This window comes from Rutilus rutilus (genome assembly GCF_951802725.1).
Source record: "Rutilus rutilus genome assembly, chromosome: 3".
Lineage (NCBI taxonomy): Eukaryota > Metazoa > Chordata > Actinopteri > Cypriniformes > Leuciscidae > Rutilus > Rutilus rutilus.
In genome coordinates this window covers 34,630,541-34,655,449 of record NC_140211.1, presented here as the reverse complement: position 1 = coordinate 34,655,449, position 24,909 = coordinate 34,630,541, and the positions used below count along the sequence as shown (strand labels likewise).

Here is a 24,909-nt window from a genome sequence, read left to right as displayed (position 1 = left end):
TTAGTTTCAAACATCAAACTCAATAGGCTACAATTAGAATAATTTCAGATATTTTTTTCCCCTTCAAGTTAAAATTCCAATTTCATTAAATGTGTGCTATAGCTGTGAAGACAGTAAAATAACACTAGCAGCATTAGATTAAAAACTCAAGGTCATTTACATTTATGCATTCGGCTGACACAGCCTTCAAGTTATTATTATATATATTTTTTTTTATTGAGGTAATGTTCTGAGAACATTATCCCTGTTAGCTGGGATAGGCTACTGATTGACCTACAGATGTGCTCTTTAATGACTTGTTTCATATTTTCATGGGACTTTTTGCAGCCTAATGTTAATCACTGGAGTAAAAAGTGTGACAGCTAGCCAAATGCTAAACATTTTATACTACATCATTGATTTTATTTGTTTCACATTCTCCACTCTCCCAGTTTCCCAAAATCCCAAATGCTGTTTTCAAATATTGTGCCTCTTGGTCGAAATCGTCCATCATATTAATTAGTGTTCTGGAGCTGCAACATTAACATGAGTGAAAAGCAGAAACACAAGGCTTCATTCAGCAGTCTGGCCCACCCCGTTGTTCCTCTCAAACTTTCCTTTCAGAGGAACATGACAACGTATCCCATTGAAGAGAGTCCCTATTTGAGAACCTTGCAGGAGCTGGAAGGGGGTGAATGTTTTCACAAGGTGGAACCTTGTGAATGTTTTTCTCACAAAACATTGGCATATAAGAATACAGAGTACCCAAAAAGAACGTGGTGTACTTTGTGTCAAAGTTCAGGGAGGGAGAAAAGCTGCAGTATGACATTTTTATATCTGATTTTCACTTGTTCCTGAAGGTCTTTTAGTTTGTCACTTACATGCTAATTTAAAAACGTTCCTTAAATCTCACCCTCTCCCAGACCATCCATTTCTCCATCATTAACCTGCCGATTACACAGCAGAGCTACAGAGACAACCAGTCATGAGCCGGCGTTTAAACTCAGTTTAGGTTTAGATGGGAGGGACATTCTCTCTGTTTCTTTTGGATTGTGTTTAAAAACTGTAACTGAACTGCTTGGAATGAACTTCAAAGAGGAGGTTCCCACTGTGAGTTTGTGTGAGAGCTTTGTCCTCTGTGCTTTTATTCTGCAGTTTGTGTGTATGAAATGAGATGCAAAGGTATGTTTGAAATTTGTCCTGGTGTGTTAACCTGCTCTGGTTAACCTGTGTCCCTTTACACCTTTAAAGGGACACAATGCCTTAAAGCCAGTGTTAAATATATCTTATTTCATTCAGAAAGCAATGCGTTTAGATAAAAAAATAAAATAACAGAACATAAAAAAATAGTCAGTTCTTCCTTTTTGTGACGTATATTTGAGTGAAATGGCTTCTTGTACAAGAAGAAACGTAGGACAGGACTTGTTGTTTATCAGGAATTGATGGGATTGTGGATCGTTGTCGATTGCTATACAGGTTGTCCCACCCTCTCACTGGCAAACACATCATCAGAGAAGGGATGTCTTTGCAAGAGGGAGCGAAATATATTTTGATGAAAGACTATGAGGGCACATGAATAAAAATAAAATGATGTGCGTGGATAAATTATGTATAATAAATACTGCAATATTCCATAAAAAATTTTGAATTGTCCATTTTGATTAGGTAAAATTATCACATAGCAGTTCACACTGATATAGTAACTGACTGGTCTTTATTGGTATGAGTAGAAAAGCAGTCTTGCAAGACCTATTTGCCAGTTTTTAAGCAATCCAGCTGACTTTTGGTGATTGACGTTGACAACACGCACAGTTCCAAGTGAAGCCTTCAGGGACCTGTGGACATTTCACTGTCCTGAAGGGCTCTTTTCACCAAAAAGGCCAAACGCTTGAAAGACATCAGGCGTTCTCCTCACTGACAATCTTGTTTCTATAGAGGAAGAGAAAACTCAGGTCTCAGGGGAGACACAAAAGCTTCTTCGCAAGTCTGTGTGAGGAAACAGAATTCCTCAGGGCAGTCTGTCACTCCAGGTGCTTTCTGCCATTCTGTGTGGTGGCACTGGACTGTTTGCCCTACTACGTACCGAGAAGAATGAGGAGAGGTAAAGTATTGCCTTACCTCTAAAGACATTGTGGACCTTTGAATTTTCTATGTTTTTTTTCCCGCCAGTTGTGCAATTATACGTCTCACTGACTTGCATACCACAGTTGATTGATAGCTGAATGTCTGGATTAGTTTTGTAAAGTTTTTGCTACTGCTAAATTTAACATAATCTGGTTCAAAATGTTTTGCACTCAGTGACTCCCTGCTGTCGGGAAATGGGCTTTCTTTCACAGGGAGAGCCTTCACATGGTATTTTTGGACAGCGCAGAACATATTTATTTTCCTGCTGGAACTGAACAGTGCATTGTGCGCCATAGGTTTCTAGAGCACCGTGAGCTGAGGAGAAGGACGCCAGCTCTCTCTCTCAATAGTGTCCATTTACACACCTCACTTAAAGCTGCTGTGCCCCTCATTTACTCTGTTAATTGTCTCTGTTTTGTGCATCACACACAGAAATAATGTTATGCCATTGACTCATTGAAATATTCCATACAAAAATGTAGCTTGTTCAATTGCATCAAAAAGGCCTGAATAAATCCTGATGATTGTGTAAACATTAGAATTTTGTAGTGATTGTGTTATTTACAGGAAAAAAAAAGTTAATTAAATCCATAAAACCCACATTTAATAATTATCAATCATGAAATAAAACAAAAAGGAATCGTTCAAATTTAAAATAGTTAAATTATTTCCCATAAGATTTTCTCCTATCATAATGCAAACAGAACCTGAAATTCTGAACTGGATCCATGTCTTGCACTACCCACTACCCACCTTATACCTTTTAAAGGACAGATTTTCACAAATTGAAATAGTCTTTGCATGAATTCACCCCATCCACGTGTCCCATAAGGAATTTGGAGCAGACGCAGTTCCTATGCAAGCATGTGTTTGCTTAAGTGTGTGAACGTTTAAGGGGAGACGTAGAACAGTATTTCCTTATCCACAGGAACAGACCTGACATTATTCTTGTAGATAAACAGCTGATTAAAGCCTCTACAGCTCAGATCATTGCGGTTAGCATGTTTCACATATCTATATGTTTGAACACATCTCACAAGCTACTGTCTGTTTATTAAATCAAATAGTACTGATTTTATGCAGGGAAGTAGAAAACTGGTCAAAGTGCATTTGAAGTTTACCACTTCTAATGCTTACTCAGTGCAAGCTGTCGACAACATGTATCATCTAATGCCTCTGCACAATGTCTGCCTTTGGAATCAGGAAAAAAGGTTTAAAAACCCTGAAAAACCCTTTTAAGGTTAAAAACCAGTGTTGGATTTAGTTCACCGTTGCTGCTAAAGTGATATTTGTTTTGATTATAACTTGAGGACATTCCTTGCATTTTAATGTGTCTGTTCCTTCAAATAAAAATGGGTTCTAAAGGAAAAGAGACAGACAAGACATTTGGTGGGTATACACATTCATCCCTTTTATGATTTCCCCTTTTTCATGATATGATGATTCAGAGCACTGAATCACAATCGGAAGTGACCCAAATTCACAAAAATGGTTCACCATGAGATCATGTTTTTAATTCAACTGATTAGAAGTAAAAAGTAAACCTCTGTTTGGAAATTCCTGAGGAGTCATTACTGTGGAAGAATAAACACAGAAAAAAGAACACACTAAGCAATATATTGAAAAGCACAATGAATTGATACAGGAAGATGTCTACGTCAATGAACATCCTTTGAAGTAAAGGTAAATCAATAACTTATAAAAAAAAAAAAGAAAGAAGGAAAGTGACACAGCTGTAAATCTAAAGCAAATATGACTGTGCAAGGAGACCATAGGTAGTCATAGCATATATAGACATATAGACAATTAAGTGCCAGTCATTTGCTGAAAACATCATCAAGATTATATTTAAATACATGCATCTTAGACCACTATCAACATACAAAGGTACTTAGTCATGGTTATCCAAATGAGGAGGACAGAGAACTTTTATAATGGCATCTATTGTTCTAGTCACTCAATCAGCAGAGCAACTTCATCACTTCTGGTTTGACTAAATAAAGAACACATGTATAGGTGCGTTCCTGAGCCCTCTCCAACAGAGATGCTTTTGTCAAAGCATGTGAGGGGCTAAAGTGATGAAATCCACCAAACTGTATAGCATTTGAACACACAGTCCTTCTCTCTGTATGTTAAACCCAGGTTAAAAGTCTAAGATCTGAACTTTTTATTAGATGATTGTTGCTTGTTGGTGTTTAGGTGTATGTAAAAAAAAAAAAAAAAAGTGTGGTATACCTACATCAGAATTGTTGTGTCTGACAAATCACAGGGCCAGCTGGCCAATTCCAGCATGCTGGGCTTTTCAGAAGGAGGGGCTTTATTGGAACCAGAACCAATTTCAGACAGACATACACCTCTGTTTGGAATACACTAACAGTTTTTGAACATTAAAGTATGTTAACTTATTCTAGTACACACAATAAACCAAAATAGCACCATATGACCCCTTAAATAAATAGAAAGTGCTAAAGAACAGCATTTATTTGAAATAGAACATTTTACATTATAAATGTCTTTACTGTATAACTTTTGATCAATTTAATGCATCCTTGCCGAATATTAATTTCTTTCTAAATAAAAAAAATCTTACTGACCTCAAACTTTTAAATGGTAGTGTAATGTATGTTACGAAAGCTTTCCATTTCAGATAAATGCTGTTCTTAAAATAAAAGAAAAGAAAAGAATCAAAGAAGCCTGATAAAAATTGCATACAACTGTTTTCAACATTGATAATAATAAGAAATGTTTCTTGAACAGCAAATCAGAATGATTTCTGAAGGATCATGTGACACTGAAGACTGGAGAAATGACGCCAAAACATCCAGCTTTGTATCACAGGAATAAATTAGGCTACATTTGAAAATATATCCCAATAGAAAAAAAATTGCTCTGATCTCAAACTTTATATATATATATATATATATATATATATATATATATATATATATATATATATATACACACACACACACACACATACATATGCATCTAAAGTCTGATGAGTAAACCAACATTTTTACAAGCCAATGGCGATTCTATTGGTAATGAAGTTGACAAAATACCACCACGTCAAAAGTGCTCGTTGCTGAAGAAACACCCAGGCATGAAATAGTCACTCCTGCCAATGAGGTAGGACTCAAATCAGAGACGTGCAGTTTCTGTGACGCACAATTTAAAGGTGGACTTGAGGATTTGGTGATTCACTGTGTCAAAGGGGCTGTTCTGGCTTTCTAGCTATGAAAAACTATTTGTTCATTTTTTATATATATATATTATATATTTGTTTATTTGATTGCTCTGGCATTTTAGTATGACCATATAAAATTACACAATTTAGGATTGTCACTATTCCGGATATACCTCACAACTGATGTCAGCATGTTTTTTTTTTTTCTTTTCTTTTTTTCTAAGGACTGAGCATTGGCTTGTAAGTCATTTTTTGCCAGTCTGTTTGTAGCCTGATCACAGCCCACATAGTATGTCAAAGTTTGGGTAGGTGGGGGTCACACTGAGCTTCTATGTCACTTATGAAAAGCACATTTTATAAACAGCAAGGTCAACAACCTGCATATAACAAGGCTCCTTTTTGACCAGCCTCAGGATGCAGAGCACGCCTTCTTGCTCAAACAGAAATCTGTGCAAATGTTTACACAGACCTTTTCTTTTAACAGACTTCCAGTTTTGTTTTGAGTGGGTAAGTGCAATTTGGGAAACCTGCAACATGATTTTGATCACAGATTTGCCACAATGTCCTGTAAATACATAGAAAACAAGAATATAAGTAGGCCTACATATGAATGTGACCATTGATGTAGCAACTCAAGTGCTACATTGCCTTTTTAACGGCTTCCTATTTTTCTGTCACTCAACCTTTCATAGTTTACTTTTGAATGGCTTAATAATTTCTTTGTTTTTGTCTGGATTTATATATATTTTTTTTACATTAGAATGACCAGTGGATAATTTCAGCTCTCCTATTTAATACAGGCTAGTGTGTTATGTCAAATAAATAGGCTATACTAACCAAACAACCCTTGCAAAGTAACAAATGGTTTATCAAAACATAATTTTTATGTGATGGACATTTTAAACACATTATTGTAAGTGTCCTCTCTTTTTTTTTTTTACCTCAGTATTTTATCTGCAATAACCGATTGTCAATGAGAATAGGCCTATAATGATTGACTGTAAACTATATCTTTGTCCCAATAAAGAGGCTGCATCCTTTTGGACGTATATAGTTAGTGTTTTAAATATTTTTTATAATTTTAATTCAAATATAGGCTATAGCCTATTCAAATTTGAGGTTAACCTGATTAAGAAAATGCCATGTGGTTGGTCAGTCAACTGTGTTACCTTTCAGTTAAGTTATCATGTGGAGCCAAAGGCAACTCTTGGATAGCATCATGATGAGTTAGCATTTATACTAAATAGCCTACACACAAATAATTTTACTTTTTTTTATTCTTTTTTACAATTGACCAAAATAGCAGCGTGATGTAATGATGTCAAGCAAGTTATTTACTGACACTGCTGTCACCTTGGTGAATAACTTCTCTGCTTTAGAATCAGAGGTAACCGCGCCATCTCGTGGATCAGTACAGCAGTAAAATCCCGTCACTAAACTCGCCTTCTGCTCTCTGATCGGATGAGCTAGTGAGCGCCGATCTGAGGCCAACAGAGACGTCGACATCGCGGTGATTCTCGCGAGGATACGGTTAGGAGCGCAGGTCTGGGATCAGAGTCACGAGGGGAGTTTTGGGCCAGTGACGTTTCGCTTATGCGCTGAATGTTTGGAGTCAATACAGGAAGCTGTAGTAGACAGCGAGGCCGGACCGAGCCAGGGTATGTAAATTAAAACTATTACGGAAGATTGTCATCTGCAATCTAATCATATGTTATACCAAGAAGTTTGTGGTATTATAACAACAATAATGTCAGGTTAGAATGTGTGTTTCACAGGCGACGGCAGGAAAGTTGCTGATATAACGTTAACCGTCGGTTGTGACTGGTTAACGTTAGCTGATTTCGCCTTTTTACTCGTATTGACTTTGAATTTAGTTCAATATTTAGATGGATGATAAGTTTAACCTTTTACAGATATGCATTTTACTTTTACGATGTGCAATGTGGGTATTTTGGACTAAAAAAGTACCTTTCCACTTGTTAAGAGAGAAAAGTTTCTCCCACAAATCAGCCCCGCCCAGCATGCTCGTGAGGAAACAGTAACTTAGTTTAAAGATGAATACATCAGTAGGCCTGTAGTTTCTCATCCCATGCCTTCCCTCTATGCATTAGTATAGCGGAAATCCACCTAATAGCCTATCTGTTCTGTAACCACATCCTCTGTGCAATTAAGAAAGCTTACATATGTCGATGTTTTGAAAACCTAGAGGTCAATTTCAGAGTAACTTCCAGATCATATGAAAAGCACCATGTATTTTGGGGGCCAGATTTGTGTTTTGCAGTTATATGTGTTGTATGGACGATTATCTATTATTTTCACACATCAACATATAACACTCTCTTGATGTGATTACAGATGGCTTGCAGCGACATGGAGAAGTCCAGCCTCGATGATGGCTGCTGTGAGGGCGAATACTCCAGTTGTGCATTAGCCATGGAGAAAGAGAGAGATTCATATCTGAGCCCGACAGAGAACCCCTCCACCATCAGTGTCTCTTCTAGTATCCCCCCAGACCAGCAAGGCTATGATGTAGAGTTTGACCCTCCACTAGAGAGCAAGTATGAGTGCCCCATCTGTCTAATGGGTCTCCGCTCAGCAGTACAGACACCATGTGGACATCGATTCTGCAACATGTGCATCAGGAAGTCCATCAGGTCAGTGTATTTGTCACTTTCAAAATTGACCCTGTGAAGCCTACTGTTTCATATTTGATAGGCAAATTGCTACGGCCTCTAAATTATCAACGGACCAAAACTTTGCTGCAAAACCTGTTGCACACAATCTACTACATTCTTTTGTCTGATTGATAGTTGATACCTTTTTAGTAAGTAAAAGTAATTTTAGTTTGATTCTAAAAAACGTACAGCATTAGGTCATGGTTCACGTGTCTTTTTGCTGTGAATCCTTTAATGATTTTTATGAAGAAAACAAAACAATTTTTATATTGTTAGTAGTATTTCAAGATGAACTCCTACTTGACTGAAGCAACTTATTTAAAGGGAAAATTTACCCAAAAATGAAAATTATGTCATTAATTAATTACTCACCCTCACATCGTTCCAAACCTATAAGACTCTTTGGAACACGAATGAAGATTTTTTTTTTTAAATGAAATCTGAGAGCTTTCTGTCCCTCCATAGACAGCTACGCAACTACCACTTTGATGCTTCAAAAAATTCATAAAGATGGAAAAATAATCCATATGAATTGAGTGGATTAGTCATAATTTTCTGAAGAGAAACGATCACTTAATATGATGAACAGGGTGCTTTTATTCACATATACATTGATCAGTGAACATGCATACTTATGGGTTTGGTATGACATGAGGGTGAGTAATTAATGACAGAATTTAAATTTTTGGGTGAAATATCCCTAAGCTATGTATTTTTGCTCATTTTGTGCCTCTGTGTAAAATTGAGGTGTTTATTCCTCCTCAGATTTGAGCTCCATATTCTCCCATATACTATATGAGCCATAAAGCCTGATGTATCAAATATGATACTCAACAAAAAGCAAATACGCAAACCTTTTTTTTTGTCTAAAGATTTTATAAACTGCTCCATTTATTTAAAACAGATTTTTCTGACCATATGCCAGGCTTTACCGTATTAAAAATACTTTCTTCTGCCTGGCAGGGACACGGGGCAAAAATGTCCAGTTGACAATGAGGTGCTGCTCGAGGAACAGCTCTTCCCTGATAACTTTGCCAAACGAGAGATCCTCTCGCTCACCATCAGATGTTCTAATGTAGGATGCAGTGATAAAATGGAGTTGCGCCAACTGGAGGTAAATCTGCTGGTTTGACCAATACTGTACTCATGCAGTACCAGAGGATGTAGTTTAACTGCATTTCTAGGACGTTTTGTGACAGTGCCACCTAGCCAATTCTACTCGAACAGAGACCTGATTCCAACTTCTAACAAACAAATGCTAAGACGACCAATGGAAATTATTCTTTTTTTTATTATCTTTCCACTTTATTTATAACATACAGGGTTTCTGCGGGGCATTAAAAAGCATTCATGGATTTCGCGAAAAGGCCTTAAATGGCATTAAAAAGCATTCAATTTTAATCTTTCAAACATCAGTATTTTTATCCAGACATCAATAACTGTATTAGTATCAGTGATACTGACCTTCATTTCATAAAAACATGGCATTAAACAAGTATTTGAAATATACTGTCTTTATGTTGGTTCTACATTAGTTTGGAGATTGACTGTGAAATTAATACATTATAGAAATATATGAACTATGTAAGTATGTAAGTGTTTTTAATTGCGATTCATTAATCACGGTTAATCACAGAAATTGTTCTGATTAATCGAGTAATTTTTTTATTTAACAAACATATGGACTTATATATATCTGTGGTTAGTCATGGGTCATGTATGGCATCAAAATGGCATTAGAAAAGGCATTAAAAGCATTAAATTTAATCTGAAGATACCTGCAGAAACCCTGAACTTAAGAGCAGGAGCAGCCATTTTAAACTTGAATTTAAACTTACATTTATTAACGTACTAACAAACACACTAGTTTGTAGCACTGAACTGTAAGTGGGTCACACATCAGACGGAAAGCGCCACGCTTGCGCTATGGCTAATTAATTGAGGTCTCACGCAAACACTGAAAATAGTCTTTTCAAGAAAACTGAATATAGGGGCTCATATACTGAAATTAAGTTAAATATATCAAGAGGGTTACCAACGGTTGTGTTTAGGGTTAGGGGTTGGTTAGGACAGTATATCTATTCAATTTAAAGTCCCCCTGTAGTTAATATTTTTATCACTTAAAACTCTTAGTATGCGCAGATCATTTAAATGCAAATGAGCCCTGTCTCCTCTCAATCACACCATCTCAGAGATCCACTCGTCGAAGTATCAGAATGGTAATGTGTTTTATGTATCGTTCTCTACAATGTCGGACACAAAACAGTAATTAATAAGATTAGCCTTTTGCTCGACCATGTTATCAAACAGCTAATAATGTGCTGTTAATGTTACATAAACCATGTTCCTGTTCACAGAATCTCTTCAAAAACAGCCTTCTAAAAATCTTCCTTAGAAACGCTTTGAACAACTTAGAATGTCAGTGGAGAAAGGCATATAGTTCATCATAACAGCGTTATATAGATCATATACATAATTCACCGTCTATATTGCTAAATGTACCCGATTTTTCTTATCTAAAGAAAAATATACCAGGATAGCCTTGCTTCTCTTGAGACTCCCCTGCTTTAGAGTAGTCATAGTTAATGATATGCTAACCGGCACATTGACGGGATTGGTTACAAGGTAGTTTTTGTGACGTAAAAAATATTCTGGGTTCTAAAAAGCGGTCCTAAAAACTGTAGTCTTCAGTATTGCAGGAATACCCTACTTGGTGTTAAAAGTATATTAAATGCATAAATGTACTTTAAATATTTGCACTTGCAACTAAAAATGAATTAGTCACACCACAGGACCATTTAAAATTAACTAGTAAAATCAAACAGAATTAAGTAATCTGTGAAGTTTCAGCTCAAAATACCCCACAGATCATGTATTATACCATGTTGTAATTTTTTTAGTGGAAGGAAAAACATGCTGTTTTCGTGCATGTATCTTTAAATGCAAATGAGCTGCTGCTCCCCATCCTGCTTTCCAGGAGAGGGCGGAGCCTTTACAGCTTGTACCTCGAATACTCTGCCAAAAACTAAAATATTTGTTTGGTTTTGATTATAATCTCTATCGTGAACATGCTCACATGTGATTGCAGTTCTTCATCGTCATAAGTTTAATATCTGCATACGTTTTAAAGCCATATTAGTCTAAATTTCTGATATGGTTTTCTGAGTATTAAACTAAGTTCTCTTTCACATCTTTTTGCGCTTTAACTGTCAAATACACACAAGGTTATGTTAAAAACACAAGTTCACAAACACAGTCGGTTATGTCAGAGAACGTAAACATCAAGTAAGAAAATTGCATGTGTATTGGGGCTGCACGATATTGGAAAAAAGTTACATTGCGATATTTTTTTCCCAACGATATATATTGCGATATTGCGAGCCATCAATCCAGACTAAAGTCAATAATTACCATTCCATGATATTAAAAATTTCACTAATAAGCAAGCTTCATTACAAGTGACAAAAAGGTCACTTAATATTTTATTCCAAAATTAGAACATATTTCTGTCAGAATTCGGTGAACGTTCTACGCAATCCAACGTGGCGGCGCTCTTAACAGATGTTTGTTTGTTCATTAGGCTATAATTCCTCAAAATAAGTTAAAAAAAATCTTATTCTCTCTCGCTCTCTCTCTCTCTCTCTCTCTCTCTATGTTTTCGGTGCTGATGGGCGTAGATGTAAACGGCACCTAAAAGCTGTCACAAAGAACCAGCAAAAGTAATGATTATGAATATGTAAAATATTGCAATGAGACATTTTAATTGTCTATTAATAAACAAGTGTTTTCTGTGTCGGCTGCAAAGATGAAGTTGACGATACTGACTCGCGATCTTCGCAGTAGTGAACGCGCCGGAGAGAAATACACATTTCATACGGATTACATCGTTTTATTTTGTTTTGAATGGTTCTGTTTAAAAGTAGAGATTTCTGTAGATAATAGATATATTTCTTTTTTTTTTTTTTTTGGTGTGTGAGGCGAGTAGGCTACCTTATAGGCTACGCTGAGTTTCGGTTCATGGATGATAGCTTAAGCTCCAGTTCAGGCGCTGGCGCCTCCGTGTCGTGATTATCTATTGTCTGCTATATTTACTTTTTATTTATTAAATCCAGGAAATTGGATAATGAAACACTGATTAAAATTAAGATACAATTAATACAAAACGAAATTCGCTTTAAAGAAAGGCTTTGTGCTTTCTGTTTGAGGTCTCTGTGAAAGTTTTAAAGCAGTCTTTTAGTGATGCTTTCAGAGCGGTCGCGTCCGTTACGGAGAACTGTCACGTAACATTGTTTTTTTCCTCATAAATGCGAACAAGAAAAATAAAAGACAAAAGACTTTTTAAAAAAGACAACCATCCACAACTTTATAACACTCCAGGCAAAGTACCTCTTTTTGGTCAACATCCTCCTTTTTGTAGCCGAAATAGCTGATTTTGACTTTCTTTTTGGTACGAAATCATCATTCTCTTAATACACCATGGGTGCTACTACCCTTCACATCGCATGTTCCGGCGATGTGACTATCGCGATGTCGATGTTAAAACAGAATATCGTTCAGCCCTAATGTGTATATTAGATCTGTCTGTGTATTAAAGTGACAGCAGCGTAATATACACTACCTACTGCTGTATACTGTTAATATGAATTAAACAACAAAAGAAAAACAGAAAATCACTCACTGCTCTTGATTGAATAACTTTAATAGCTTTATTGAGAATACATTTCTTACTTGAATGCTGCTGTTAAATGCTCTGGCGAGGAGATGAACATGGCGGACTGTGTACAGCTCACTCAGGGGAGGAGCTAAGCTGTTCATGGGCGGGCCCTGTTCCAATGTGACATTGCATTCCTGAAAGGCTCATTTTGAGTTACTATTTCAGATTTAAGGGGAAAATAACACTGGATGAATGGATTTTTTTTTTTTATATACCAAAATAGGGTGGTTGTGTAAACACACTGGGGACACATAATTATGTTTAAAAACAATACAAGTACATTCCCCTTTAACTTCTTTCTTGAGAATAATTCAGGAATCTGGCCCCAGTTTCTTAAATATGGTTTTAAAGAAAATACAAGAAAAAAAATCTGTTACAGAACCTACCATTCTGACTTAAAATGTTGTTATTTATTAAAAAATAACGTTGTTATTTATTAAAAAATAACGTTGTTATTTATTAAAAAAGTTCATGGATATGTTATGCATCGACGACTCGAGAAGGACCTTTCATAAATGCCATTTCAAACTCATTAGTGAGCGGTCATGAACGGTCATCATGGTGGCAACTTGTTTAATTGTTACATTCTTTCTCCCTCAGAGACACTTGTCTCAGTGCAAGTTTGCCACAGCGCCATGCCCTCAGTGTCTGGAGTCTGTTCGTAAGAGCCATCTGGATGAACACAAGAGCCAGCAGTGCTTACAGCGGCTCATGACCTGCCCTGCCTGCGCAGGGAGTTTTGTGTATGCTAACAAACAGGTGAAAACCTTTAATTCCTCTTCACATACTGGATATTTTTAGACTGGCGTAAAATTGTTTTGAAAGTAGATCCATAAGCAGGGATTATAAAAATTTTGGTATTCTATTTTTTCTCATCTAACATTGTTGTGTTAGTATTATTTATTTACTATTGAAGTATTAATACTTTGAATTAGCTTTTATTTGTATATTTTTCAGTTAATTTTAATTTTAGTTTGTTTTAGTAATTTTATGTGCTTTTTGACATTTAATAGTTTGTTTTTTAAAATGTATATTTAGCTGTAACAATAACAACACTGTGTAACATTAGTTGTCTAAATCTTTTTTTTCCTTTTGTGTAGATTCATGAACAGATTTGTCCTTTCGCCAATACAGTGTGTGAATATTGCGAAATGGAGCTTATTCGGGATCAGGTGTGTCAGAGGATTTGTCACTAATATGCACTTTACCTGAGGCACAACAGTAATTGACTCTGTTTGATACCTAAAATTATACATAATGTAACTATAAAGCTGAATGAATCTGTTCTTATTGTTTTCAGTTGGCATTGCACTGTGACACAGACTGTCTGAAAGCTCCTGTAGCCTGTACTTTCAGCACTTTTGGTTGTCGTGAAAAGGTGGGCAATGAGATCCCTGTTGTATAACACATTTCTATTTCAAATAGATACTGAGCTGAGCTCACTGGTTTATTTATCAAAGATGCCTGAAAAAAATGTATATAAGTTTACTTTCCACAAAAATAGTAAGCAGCACAACTTTTTACAACATTGATCATAATAAATGTTTCTTGAGCACCAGATCAACATATTATAATTCTTTATGAAGAGTAATGTCTGCTGAAAATTCAGCATTGCTTTTATATTAAAATGGAAATCAGTTATTTTAGATTGTAATAATATTTCATGTTTATTTTTGTTCAAATAATTGCAGCCTTGTTGAGCAGAAGAGATTTCTTTTAAAAACATTTAAAAAAATCTTTCCGACGTCAAACTTTAAAAACCTTTTTAATTCTTTGGAAATGTGTTGCAGATGCCGAGAAATGAACTTGCCCAGCACATGCAGGAATTTACACAGATGCACATGCGCTACATGGCTGAGTTTCTGCGTAGCCAAACTCTCAATGGCAGCCTAATGCCGTCGGTGTCCGCCCACTCTTCGTCAGACGAACGTGGTGCCTCTTCCCGGGCGGCAGATTCTTGCCAGTGTAAACAGGAGCTGATAAACCTGCGGGAGACTGTCTTGGAGCTGGAGGGTCGGCTGGTGCGTCAAGACCAACAGATCCGGGAGCTGTGCATCCACAATGAAACACAGAAAAACCAGGTCACCGAACTACGCCGAAAGCTGAGCTCACTGGAAGAGGCCACCCGAGAGCTGGAAGCCCAGCAGTACCAAGGCATCTACGTGTGGCGCTTGGAGAACTTCTCAATCCACCTGCGCAACCAGGAGGCTGGTCAGCCCATCGTCCTCCACAGCCCACCTTTTTACACGGGCCGGCCGGGGTACAAACTCTGTCTCCGACTGCATCTGCAAACCCCCAGCGCCCCTCGCTGTTCCAACTACATCTCGCTTTTCGTGCACACTATGCAGGGTGAGTTTGACAGCCAGCTCTCCTGGCCCTTCCAGGGTACGATCCGACTGGCAGTGTTGGACCAGGTCGAGGGGCAGCACCATGTGGAAGTGATGGAGACCAAGCCAGACCTACAGGCGTTCCAGAGGCCCACCGTGCAACGCAACCCCAAGGGTTTCGGCTATGTTACTTTCCTGCACCTACAGGCGTTGCGGCAGCGTGGGTTTGTGAAAGAGGACGTGCTGTTGGTGCGCTGCGAGGTCACACCTCGATTCGATGCTAGCCTCAGGAGGGAGGGGGTCCAACCCCGGGGCCCAGAACCTTCACTTTGAGTTCCTACATCGCTCCTGCATTCTCAAGTTCTCATAGACACTCTGCTGAAACGAAGAAAATACCTGCTAAACCTTTTTTTTTTTACTTTTATTACCAGGCTAAGTAATGATGGTTGCATAACTCCCAATGCCTGTGGTGAAAAATGTTTTATATACAAATGTTTCGCAAAACATTATAGTGCAGTGCAATCAATCAACAAACTTCTCTATGATTAGCAATTTCACTGAATGTCCTGTCAACCAAGCTAAAGGGTGTAAAACATTGTGTAATGGTGCTGCTTATGCTAAGTGTTAGTTTCCACAAATTAATTTCACAAAACTACATTCAACTGCTCATTTTTGCTGCCTTACCGACCAACGCAACAGTAAGTGATTTGAGTTTAAATAAAATGTTTTTGCTCTTTTTTTTCATAAAATACATAATTTTCATTGATTTGACAAGATCTGACGATTCAAAGCATCAATAGTACAGAGCAGCACTGTTTACTGTGGCTCTACTGAATCTGGTGCTTCATTTAACAACTTCAAAATGTGCATATACATACATATGAGTAGTTCACTTTAAAATGAAAATTACCCCATGATTTACTCACCCTCAAGCCATCCTAGGTGTATATGACTTTCTTCTTTCAGATGAATACAATCGAAGTTATATTAATAAACACCCTGACGCTTCCGAGCTTTATAATGGCAGTTATAGACTTCATAAAGTTTTAAATATGAATATTTTTCTTACACAAACTCATCGCTTTGCTTCAGAAGACCTTTATTAACCTGCCAGAGCCGTGTGGAGTTCTTACATAATGGATGGATGCACTTTTTTTGTGATTCAATCTGATGGTTGCAATCCACTGCCATTATAAAGCTCGGAAGTGTCAGGGTGTTTATTAATATAACTCTGATTGCATTCGTCTGAAAGAAGTCATGTACACCTAGGATGACTTGACGGTGAGTAAATCATGGGGTAATTTTCATTTTAAAGTAAACTACTCATTTAAGGTGCGATCACGTTAGTGAAGTTTTGACAATAGTGTAGCAATTGATTAAGCACAAGTTGATGGTCAAGGCCGTAAATCCACGTGACAAATTTGAACTGCCTGGGGATTATTCTGGCCTCGCGCGAAATTTTCAATTGTGTGGATTTGTATTGAAATAACTGGAAAATTTGCAAAACAACAGTAAATGTGACCGCACCTTTAATGCAGATGGCACCAGTTACTTTACTTAATTTGTGTCCAATATTGCTTACATGTGTGAATGTTCTACTTGCTTCATCGAACATCATTGACAAAATAAGTATATTTTCTTTAATCAGATGGACTAATGTATGAAAGTTAATCTGATAATTGTATTGACACTGGAAATCTGACAAAAATCCTTTTTCATATTGTTATTTTTTTCATCAAAATATTCAGTGCTCAAATGTGTCTTTATAAATTATTGTCCTGTTTTCTGTCTTTGCTGTGCATTTTTAGTCCCCACAGAGGATTTCATAACGTGGCAGATTTCAGAGATGTGTTCTTCTAGTCAATCTATGGTCTCACAGCTGTCGTCCATCCCAGAATACATTCTGCTAGTAACAGTGAGCAGCTGAATGTCAGAATGAGCATTTGTCACGCTGTGGCGACGTAGGTTTCCCACTCGCTCTAGGTACACCTCCCCTTCCTGTTCTAATACAGGGGACAGCAAAGAGCCTTCGGAGATGTAATGAGTTATCCTTATCTCAGGATGACTCGGGTGTGCTCTTGTAGTGCTTTGTTCAACTTCAGTGCAGCCTAGAGGAATGTGAGAAAGTCACAGATTTGTAAGGTAAAGTCTGTTTGCTTTAAAGGGATAGTTCACCCAGAATGAAAATGATCTTATTTATTTACTCATCTTCATATTCCATGATCCCAAACCTGTAAGACTTCATTACATGGAACACAAAATGTAATAAAAAAAAATACCATGGGACACTCCAACACATAATGAAAGTGAATGCAAAATGAGTAAAACATGGACTTCAGAAGTCATGCGATAGTTTTGTGTGAAGATTGAAAATCTTTAAAAAAAAAAAAAGTTGCCATAGCAACAATTGAAATAAAGTTATGTTAAAGTACTAAAAATGTTTAAAACTGAAATAAAAATAGTTCATTAGAAATAAAATCACAAAAGCATATAACATTACTAAAACAAAAAAAACTGAAAATATAAACATAAAATAATATAATATAAGCTATATAGATAATACTGAAATATCATTTGTCGAGTTAGATCTTTTCTGTGAATCGTTGATTCAGCTTTACAAATCTGAATGAATTCAATGGCTTCATCTGAAATCTCACTCTCTTGAATAGGTATTTTTATTTTCAAGTAGGCTAATTACACTGCAATTGCTGAAAAAAAAGTTCTATGTAGAATGAATAAAATACAGACGTACATTCGCCATGTTGTCATTGTCATGTGACCTACCAGCGTCAGTTGCCATTCATAACTCCTTTCCCATGGTCTCATGTGATAAAAGGCTGTTTCCATGGGAGGACTCGGACTTAAAAGGCCACGCCTGCGAAGGTTGGACCGAGGACGGTCTAGCCTACGGAGGATTGTTATTGCCAGCTGCCATTGATGAGTGATCGTGTTTGTTTTAACTTTTTTTTTTTTTTTTTGTAACTAGGTTCACAAACTGTCTAAAAATGCTTACCATGGTGCATTTCTATAAAACCTTATGCGCCAGAGAAACGAGGGCGCCGCCATCTTTAAAATATTGTCTTTTAACTTCCGTTTTTTGCGGTCGCTCTGTATATTTCTATGGCATTAATTGCTGTCCAGGAGTAATTAGCTTTTGAAGTGGATTTACTTAATGTAAAGTTAACGAAAGTTATCATGAGGACTGTAATGTTTAAAGCAGATGACTTAACAAATATCAGTCGACCGGGAAGATTTTAAAACGAGCCGTTAATTAATAAACACGCAAAATCGCTGTGAAAATACAGACCGGAAGTCAAAAGACAACGAGCGCAGCGCTGAAAAGGGGCGGGGCTACATAATCCCATTTTAGTAAGATATAAATAAACATTTGAACCGCTTTAAAGTTTATTATTATTATTATTTAAATCTGTGTCATTATATATTTGAGTAAGCTGAAACCCAATACGTTTAAAAGTAATTTGGATATTTTTCAAAAAAAAATCCTGTAACTAGTCACTGGTGCGCAATGAATTCTAGGGTAGACAAGGATCCATCTGTTGTAGCCTATCCTTCATTTCACAGGAAACAAAGGGTGCATTTGGAGGACGCATTTGAAGGAGCCTTCGAATTGGGACAGCCTTCTAACACTGCGGTAAAGTCGACTTCTTTGTTCTAACATGACGAAACGGTACATAATGGCACACAACAATGAAGTGCTGAGGCTGACACCCTCTGAAAGGAAAGTTGCCTCTCTAATCTTAAAAACACTAATTTGTGACAAATTATCTCTCTGGTAATGGAACTCGGTCGCTGTTGGCTCTCAAGAGTGTCTACCTGCTCTCGCTGTCAGATCACCGGAAGTACTGGCCCACACACTCAAGTACGAACGTCAGTAGTCGCCATATTGTGCATGGAGCGAATTGGCCTTGGGAGGAAGCAGCCTCTGAATTGTGACTAAGCAAACGTGTCCATTGAATGCGCACTTAAGAATCGCGTGGTAGTAAGTCATCCGAGTATTTTTCACCGACCATTTTATGAATATTGTGAATTCTGACATAGCCTACTACTCTTTTCTCGTACTGTGTTTTTTTTTTTTTTTTTTTTTGCCTACTAGCCTATATACTAAGGAAGTATGCGATTTCAGATGCAGCCAAAGTCTGAATGATTTACTCACAGATCAGACTAATCCAGTTCTCGAGTTTAACTCGCTGACTCAACGATCCAGTCACAATGGTTAACAGCCCACTAGGGGATGATTATCCATGAATTAACAACATAAATTTGTGTCTGTTCATCACACAAAGCTATATGACTACAGAAGACTTGAAATGTCACGCATTGTTGTTTGGAACAGACGTGGGTTTTGAACATGAGGAGTGAGTACAAAAATATTTTTAATGTGGTGGTGAACTAATACTTTGTTATTTTTGTAGTTGAGGAAATGGCAAAATAGAGTGCTGCGGTGATGTAGTGTTTTTGTAGCTCAAACCCGGAAGTTAGCATCACATTGGTTCCCTCGACAAAAATCCAATAGGAATTTTCCATAGGCTTTTGAATTATCACAAAAAACAGTTCTGTGTTCAACAAAAGTTTGATAGTTACACATTTCTTTTCTCAAATGAACACAACTTTTATGAATTTTGAAGTCTAAATACAATCGGCAGGAATAAAAAGCTAACTTTAGGCTTTAAACGAACTACACCACGGTCGCTTGACTTCAACATCTCCACCAGCAAGCTTCTGGCAACTCTTTGTTCTTTCAGTCTTTATAAAAATAAAAAATAAAATTCTGAAAGTGCGAGTTAGAATGCAGCTCGCACTGGTTAAAAGCCTGAAATGCGAGGCTTGCATGTTTGCATGAGTGTGATTACTGGAGTAAATGAGTTTAACTGTTCGGTGAGATGCTGTTAAATGTCCCAGACAACATCTGCAGTCCCATTTAGCAACTGCCAATATGTAAAAGCTTTAAAAATCATGAATATATTAGCATAGTAATATATTACTATACCCTACTATACTATTACTATATATAATAGGGTGTGTTGTATGTCGTACAATTAGGCATGCAAATATCTTGAGCTTGTGTTCACAACAGACCTTATTTCAGGCTTTTAACCAAAATCCCATTAAAAAAACACATTGACTTCTGGGCGATAGAACTAGAAGTGCTAAAATGCTAACTCGTTTCTGGGTTTTGGCCAAAAAAAATACAACATCCCTGCAGCACTCTAATGTGAAAGCATTTTGAGATGGCAACAAAATAGATTAAACCACAATGAATCAATGTTGGTTTTCCTACTTGTGTGCCTGCAATTCCGTATATAGGGTGTGACCACTAGCGCCACCAGACTTTCAAGCTGGCAATATTCCTTTGAAGGGCCTCTTGATTCCTGAATTCCCTACACATACATAAGAACAGACATGAATAATAGAGATGGTTATACAGATGGCTTTTCAGCATGGGTTTGCAGTTAACATTCACCTGTAGCACAAGGAGCATCTGTGTGATGGATGCTGGGATGAAAGACCGATTCTTGCACAGCAGGTCACCCAGAGAAAGCTTCATTAGGACCAGATCCCTAAAGCCGAGGAGAGTCATCTGTCTCACTGTCAACTCCTGCCCCTGCATACAAAGAGAAAGACACTGAATACATTTCATGCAAAATCAAAATATACCAGGAAATTTGCCTAAACACTATTTAGAATCCTTCTTTAAAGTAGATGTAATACTTCCCGTTTCTTTCCTTCTGGCTGTGACAGTTATTGTTTTCTTTTTACATTCTAAATTCTTTATTCTAACAGTACAATATTGGGGATCAGCAGGTCTTCAGGTGCAGAGAAGATGATCTGGCGGCTGACTGTTTTACCTGCAGCATGAGTTTATCCTATCACAGATATCATTATCACACGGGATCATCTGCAGCAACTGAAAGACTCTCTACCTGATCTGTGAATGCCCACACAGGACACACATTCATAGCAGCAGCATAACAACCTACTAAAAATTTTTTTTAAATCCCCATCATCCCAAGTCAACATCCTTCTCCCAAATTTCATCAGGCGTGGAATCTCCCCAGTCAATCACTTTGTCCCACAACATCCAGTAGTCGTCGTCAGCCCACGAGATGGAGGACTGTAAAACACTTTCCATTTCTAGCTTCAAACTTCACATGTATCGACATGTATAAAAAAGGCCATATTACTGGTCTAACAGTAATAGATTATTGGTGATCTAACTGTGCTCAAAATAAATATGTCAAAATAACTGATGGTCAATCAAAGACAGTTACGACCTTGGATAACAACACCTTGCATGTTCATTACAGCAATACACTATACTACAGACCCTTTAGTAGTTGCGAGTAAATCACTTGCATATGTGTCTAAATTACACACACACAGACACAAAATTCATGTGTTTTCATGTGTCCTCGTTTCAGGTTAATCTGTGACTGATATGTGCAACCTCTGGCCTTGTGGGACACATTTGATGTTTCCAATTCCGACCTCGCCTAAGTGTTGGAACCCATTGTCTAGACAGGGAAGGCCAAGCTCACAAACAGATTTACCTGCAGAGGATATAAAATAGCCTGTAAAGTAGGCAGAATCTCAGAGAAAAATCTGTCCCACACCTGGGCCAAAACAAAAAGCTGTCTCTCTCCAGACTCTCCTAGGGGGAAAAAAGGATTACGTTAAAGGTCTGTTTCATGATAAGCACTCATGCACACACAGTAGATCCGCTAGAGTCTCACCTTCATGCTTTTGTATCTCATCCAAAACGATTGATAGACCTTTGGTCAAAATCTGATTCTGCAATCAATCAAGTGAAGCAATATCAGCATGTTTTTCTTCTACCAGTAATCCATTTATTTTATTTTTAACCAAAAAAAAACAAAAAACAGCATGGTTTTGGGAACTGACACCTGGAAATACTCTTTGATAAAGAAGCCCATGTCCGCCCTTAGAAGCCACCTGCATGGATGAAAGCAAACTGCTTAATGTAGTTATCACGCATTTTTAAATGTGACTTCATCAAGTGTTTATACCTGGTATTTTGACTCAAGGAGTACAGCTCATTCGGCTGTAGTTCCTCTCCCTTGAACACCTTAATAACAGCAGCAGAGATGCTAAAGAACAAACAGCATTATGTATTTGAAAATTTGAATAAGCCAAAAGAAATACAAGAACCTTTAAGGCCAATTCACACTGCGCTGACAAAAGGCAACAGACACTTGGTTATGTTTTGACGGATTAGTGTGTTATCCCTGTTGGAGTCTGTTTGAGCTTGTTTTCGCTGAATCGGACTTAGAAAAGTCTAAAAAAGTGACGTGCCGTAATCTGGTGACTGCCGGCATTCACTGTAAAAAATTATCGTAATTTTAATGGTAAAAGACTGTAAAAATGCTACAGTAAAAAACTGTTAATTGGTTAACAGAAAGTTTCCGTACTATATACGGTAAATAACTGTGATAGATCTAACGGTACATTTAATGTAATTTTGCTGTAAAATACCGTTAAATTTACAGTTTTTGAAAGTGAAAAAGAACAACTCATTGTATAATTTACAGTGAAAAACCGTAAATTGGCATTCCCACAATTCCCTGTGTGACACTTCACATTTGATGTATTTTTGTTGAAATAACTGTTTCTTCATAGTTTTTTTTTTTCATTTTTTCTAATCAGTTATGTACATTAGGGTTTTATGTTACATTTAATATTGGTAAATTAATGTTTATTGCATTTTTTAAATTTCATGTGTTACCATGATGGTGTTTAATGTTTGTGTGAATGACACGATGCAGCTTTTATAAATTAGTATTAACTTTCTTGTGGAAGAGCTGCTTGTGATGAGCTTTGATTGATCATGTGACTCTCATCACTGCTGTGATTGGTGGTTATGAGTGTATTACAATGGTACAAAACAGATATTAATAGTTCAATAGGATGGTAAATTCACATTATATCAGATAATAAAATACGGTTTATTACTGTAAATTTTAAGTTAAGTCTGTAAAACCAATAACGTTGCTACCGTATTTTTGACGGTAAAAGTTCTGGCAACCACAGCATCCGGTTTTTTACCGTAAAAATCACGGTTTAATTTTTTACAGTGTTGGTCTGCATGTGCAGTGTGATTTTGGCCTTTGAGAAGGAAAATTAACATGTAAAAAATGTCTATACTTATTTGTAAGAGCAATGCTGGGACCCTGCCGGAGGGTGTAAGTGGATGGCGCTGCTGAATGGAGGTCTGTTAAAGCAAAAGTTTGCAAAGAAGGAACTTTCTTTTTCATAGCTCAGCCATGCGACATTACAGACTGCTATGTCAGTTCACACCAGGCCATTTCCAGGTTTTTAGAGCTGTGTGAAAGTAGACAGGTGGATCTGACACATCACTGTTCGAGAACTTCATGCGGTGCACCAACTTCCTGTTGCTAACTGTCCTGTTCTGTTTACATCAGTTCACTCATTAACCTCAAATCAACTCAACACTTTGTATCTCATCTCATTTTAGGATCTGGCACAAAAGCAATGATACAGCAAAATAATATTAGAAAACAATAAGAACTACAATACAATAAGAATAAAATAAGCTAGAGTTGTGGTGCAGTGGACTGTGCACATGCTGAGGATGTGCGAGGATCAATGATACCCAGGCTCGAGTCTGATCTGGGTAATGACCTGGTCATGTTCTCCTTCTCTCACCCCCATTTTCCTGTTGACACTCTACGCAGAACCTGATTTCATCAAGTGCAACATGGATCAACATCTTTGTTGATACTGGAATAACATACCAATCAGATTTGAGGGACAAGTTTACAGTTTTTGTCAAGTTTAGGCTTACAACCAGGGTTTGGTGCACAATCTATACAATTTCCCTCTGATTTTAGGGATTACTGGGTAAGACTAAAATTTCTGACAAAATATGTTGGCCCAGGAATGCGTATAACTCGGCAAAATCAGGACGTGCGACACTATGTGAAATAAAGGCAACATATAGCAGATTTTTTGTCTCACATTAATATAGTTACATTGTTTTGAGATATATACAGTTTCCCATTGAAAGTTTTTTTTTTTCTTTATTCTCAACCAATGTTACATCAAACTATATAAAGAATTACAAAAAAACTTTTAGAAATCATTTATGGTATTATAGAATTAGTCTAATATTTGGAACAGAAAACTTTGTTCCACATATGGTAATAAAGGAACAAAAGAAATATAACACATACCGAGCCTGTCCATCACAGTGCAGAAACGAGTATGACATTAGCAGAGTATCTTTTGGCTCCACTACAAAATCTAGAGCAGGTCTTCTTAAAAAACACTGTGGGTTCACACCGAGTGAATGTGTGCTCACTTAGTTCTGGCTGACTGAAAACAAGACTTTTCAAAATCCTTGTTTTCCCTTGAGGCTAGCTCTGACTTCCCTTGCGCACACTGGGTAAATTTGCCTAGTCAACTGGTTACTGATTCATTAGCTATGAGAACGGTATTGGTCATTCTTGATAATGAATAATCAGTGTTTTCCTGTGTGAAACAGTGTGATGTTTACACTCTCAAGGATGATAAGAATATCTACTGTTCAAAAGTTTGGGGTCAGCATGAATTAAAATAATAATAATAATACTTTTATTCAGCAAAGGTTGCATTAAGTTGATAAAAGTGAAGTCTATTTCAAATAAATGCTGTTTTTTATTTTTATTTTATTCTTTTACTTTCTATTCATCAAAGAATCCTGAACAAAAAATGGTTCCCAAAAAAATATTAGGCAGCCCAACTGTTTTCAAAATTGATAATAATAAGAAAGTGTTTCTTGAACAGCAAAGCAGCATATAGAATGATTTCTGAAGGATCATGTGACTCTAAAGACTGGAGTAATGATGCTAAAAATACAGCTTTGCC

The 24,909-nt window shown here is 37.0% G+C and overlaps 2 protein-coding genes across 4 annotated transcripts; one reads left to right on the top strand and one right to left on the bottom strand.

Annotated features, from left to right (window-relative positions):
* The first annotated feature begins 6,835 nt into the window (after positions 1–6,835).
* On the top strand, positions 6,836–16,789 carry traf6 (TNF receptor-associated factor 6). Of its 3 annotated transcripts, none has more exons than XR_014626814.1 (8): positions 6,836–6,948; positions 7,646–7,944; positions 8,929–9,079; positions 13,280–13,438; positions 13,780–13,851; positions 13,980–14,057; positions 14,470–15,890; positions 16,293–16,789. XR_014626814.1 is itself a non-coding variant. In XM_084404922.1 (7 exons), the coding sequence occupies exons 2-7, from the start codon at positions 7,646–7,648 to the stop codon at positions 15,337–15,339; spliced, it is 1,629 nt and encodes a 542-aa protein (XP_084261048.1). In that variant the 5' UTR covers positions 6,836–6,948; the 3' UTR covers positions 15,340–16,789. The 3 variants fall into 3 exon arrangements, 1 of the variants encoding a protein (XP_084261048.1); XR_014626815.1 differs by having other exon boundaries at positions 14,470–15,987; positions 16,213–16,789; XM_084404922.1 differs by having other exon boundaries at positions 14,470–16,789.
* On the bottom strand, positions 16,040–24,496 carry LOC311287836 (proline-rich protein 5-like). The gene is made up of 8 exons (XM_084404923.1): positions 24,237–24,496; positions 22,053–22,133; positions 21,930–21,978; positions 21,759–21,816; positions 21,576–21,676; positions 20,489–20,629; positions 20,306–20,405; positions 16,040–17,114 (listed from the first exon to the last, which is right to left on the bottom strand). The coding sequence occupies exons 1-8, from the start codon at positions 24,272–24,274 to the stop codon at positions 16,867–16,869; spliced, it is 816 nt and encodes a 271-aa protein (XP_084261049.1). The 5' UTR covers positions 24,275–24,496; the 3' UTR covers positions 16,040–16,866.
* Positions 24,497–24,909: the final 413 nt, after the last annotated feature.

Excerpts from the sequence above, each read along its gene's own strand:
- LOC311287836 (XM_084404923.1), bottom strand. The coding sequence starts at position 24,274 with ATGTCATACTCGTTTCTGCACTGTGATGGACAGGCTCG. Across the intron at positions 21,979-22,052 it reads TCCTTGAGTCAAAATACCAG|GTGGCTTCTAAGGGCGGACA; the intron begins GTATAAACACTT and ends TCATCCATGCAG. Across the intron at positions 20,406-20,488 it reads AGATGCTCCTTGTGCTACAG|GGAATTCAGGAATCAAGAGG; the intron begins GTGAATGTTAAC and ends ATGTATGTGTAG.
- traf6 (XM_084404922.1), top strand. The coding sequence starts at position 7,646 with ATGGCTTGCAGCGACATGGAGAAGTCCAGCCTCGATGATGGCTGCTGT. Across the intron at positions 7,945-8,928 it reads TGCATCAGGAAGTCCATCAG|GGACACGGGGCAAAAATGTC; the intron begins GTCAGTGTATTT and ends TCTGCCTGGCAG. Across the intron at positions 9,080-13,279 it reads TGGAGTTGCGCCAACTGGAG|AGACACTTGTCTCAGTGCAA; the intron begins GTAAATCTGCTG and ends TTTCTCCCTCAG.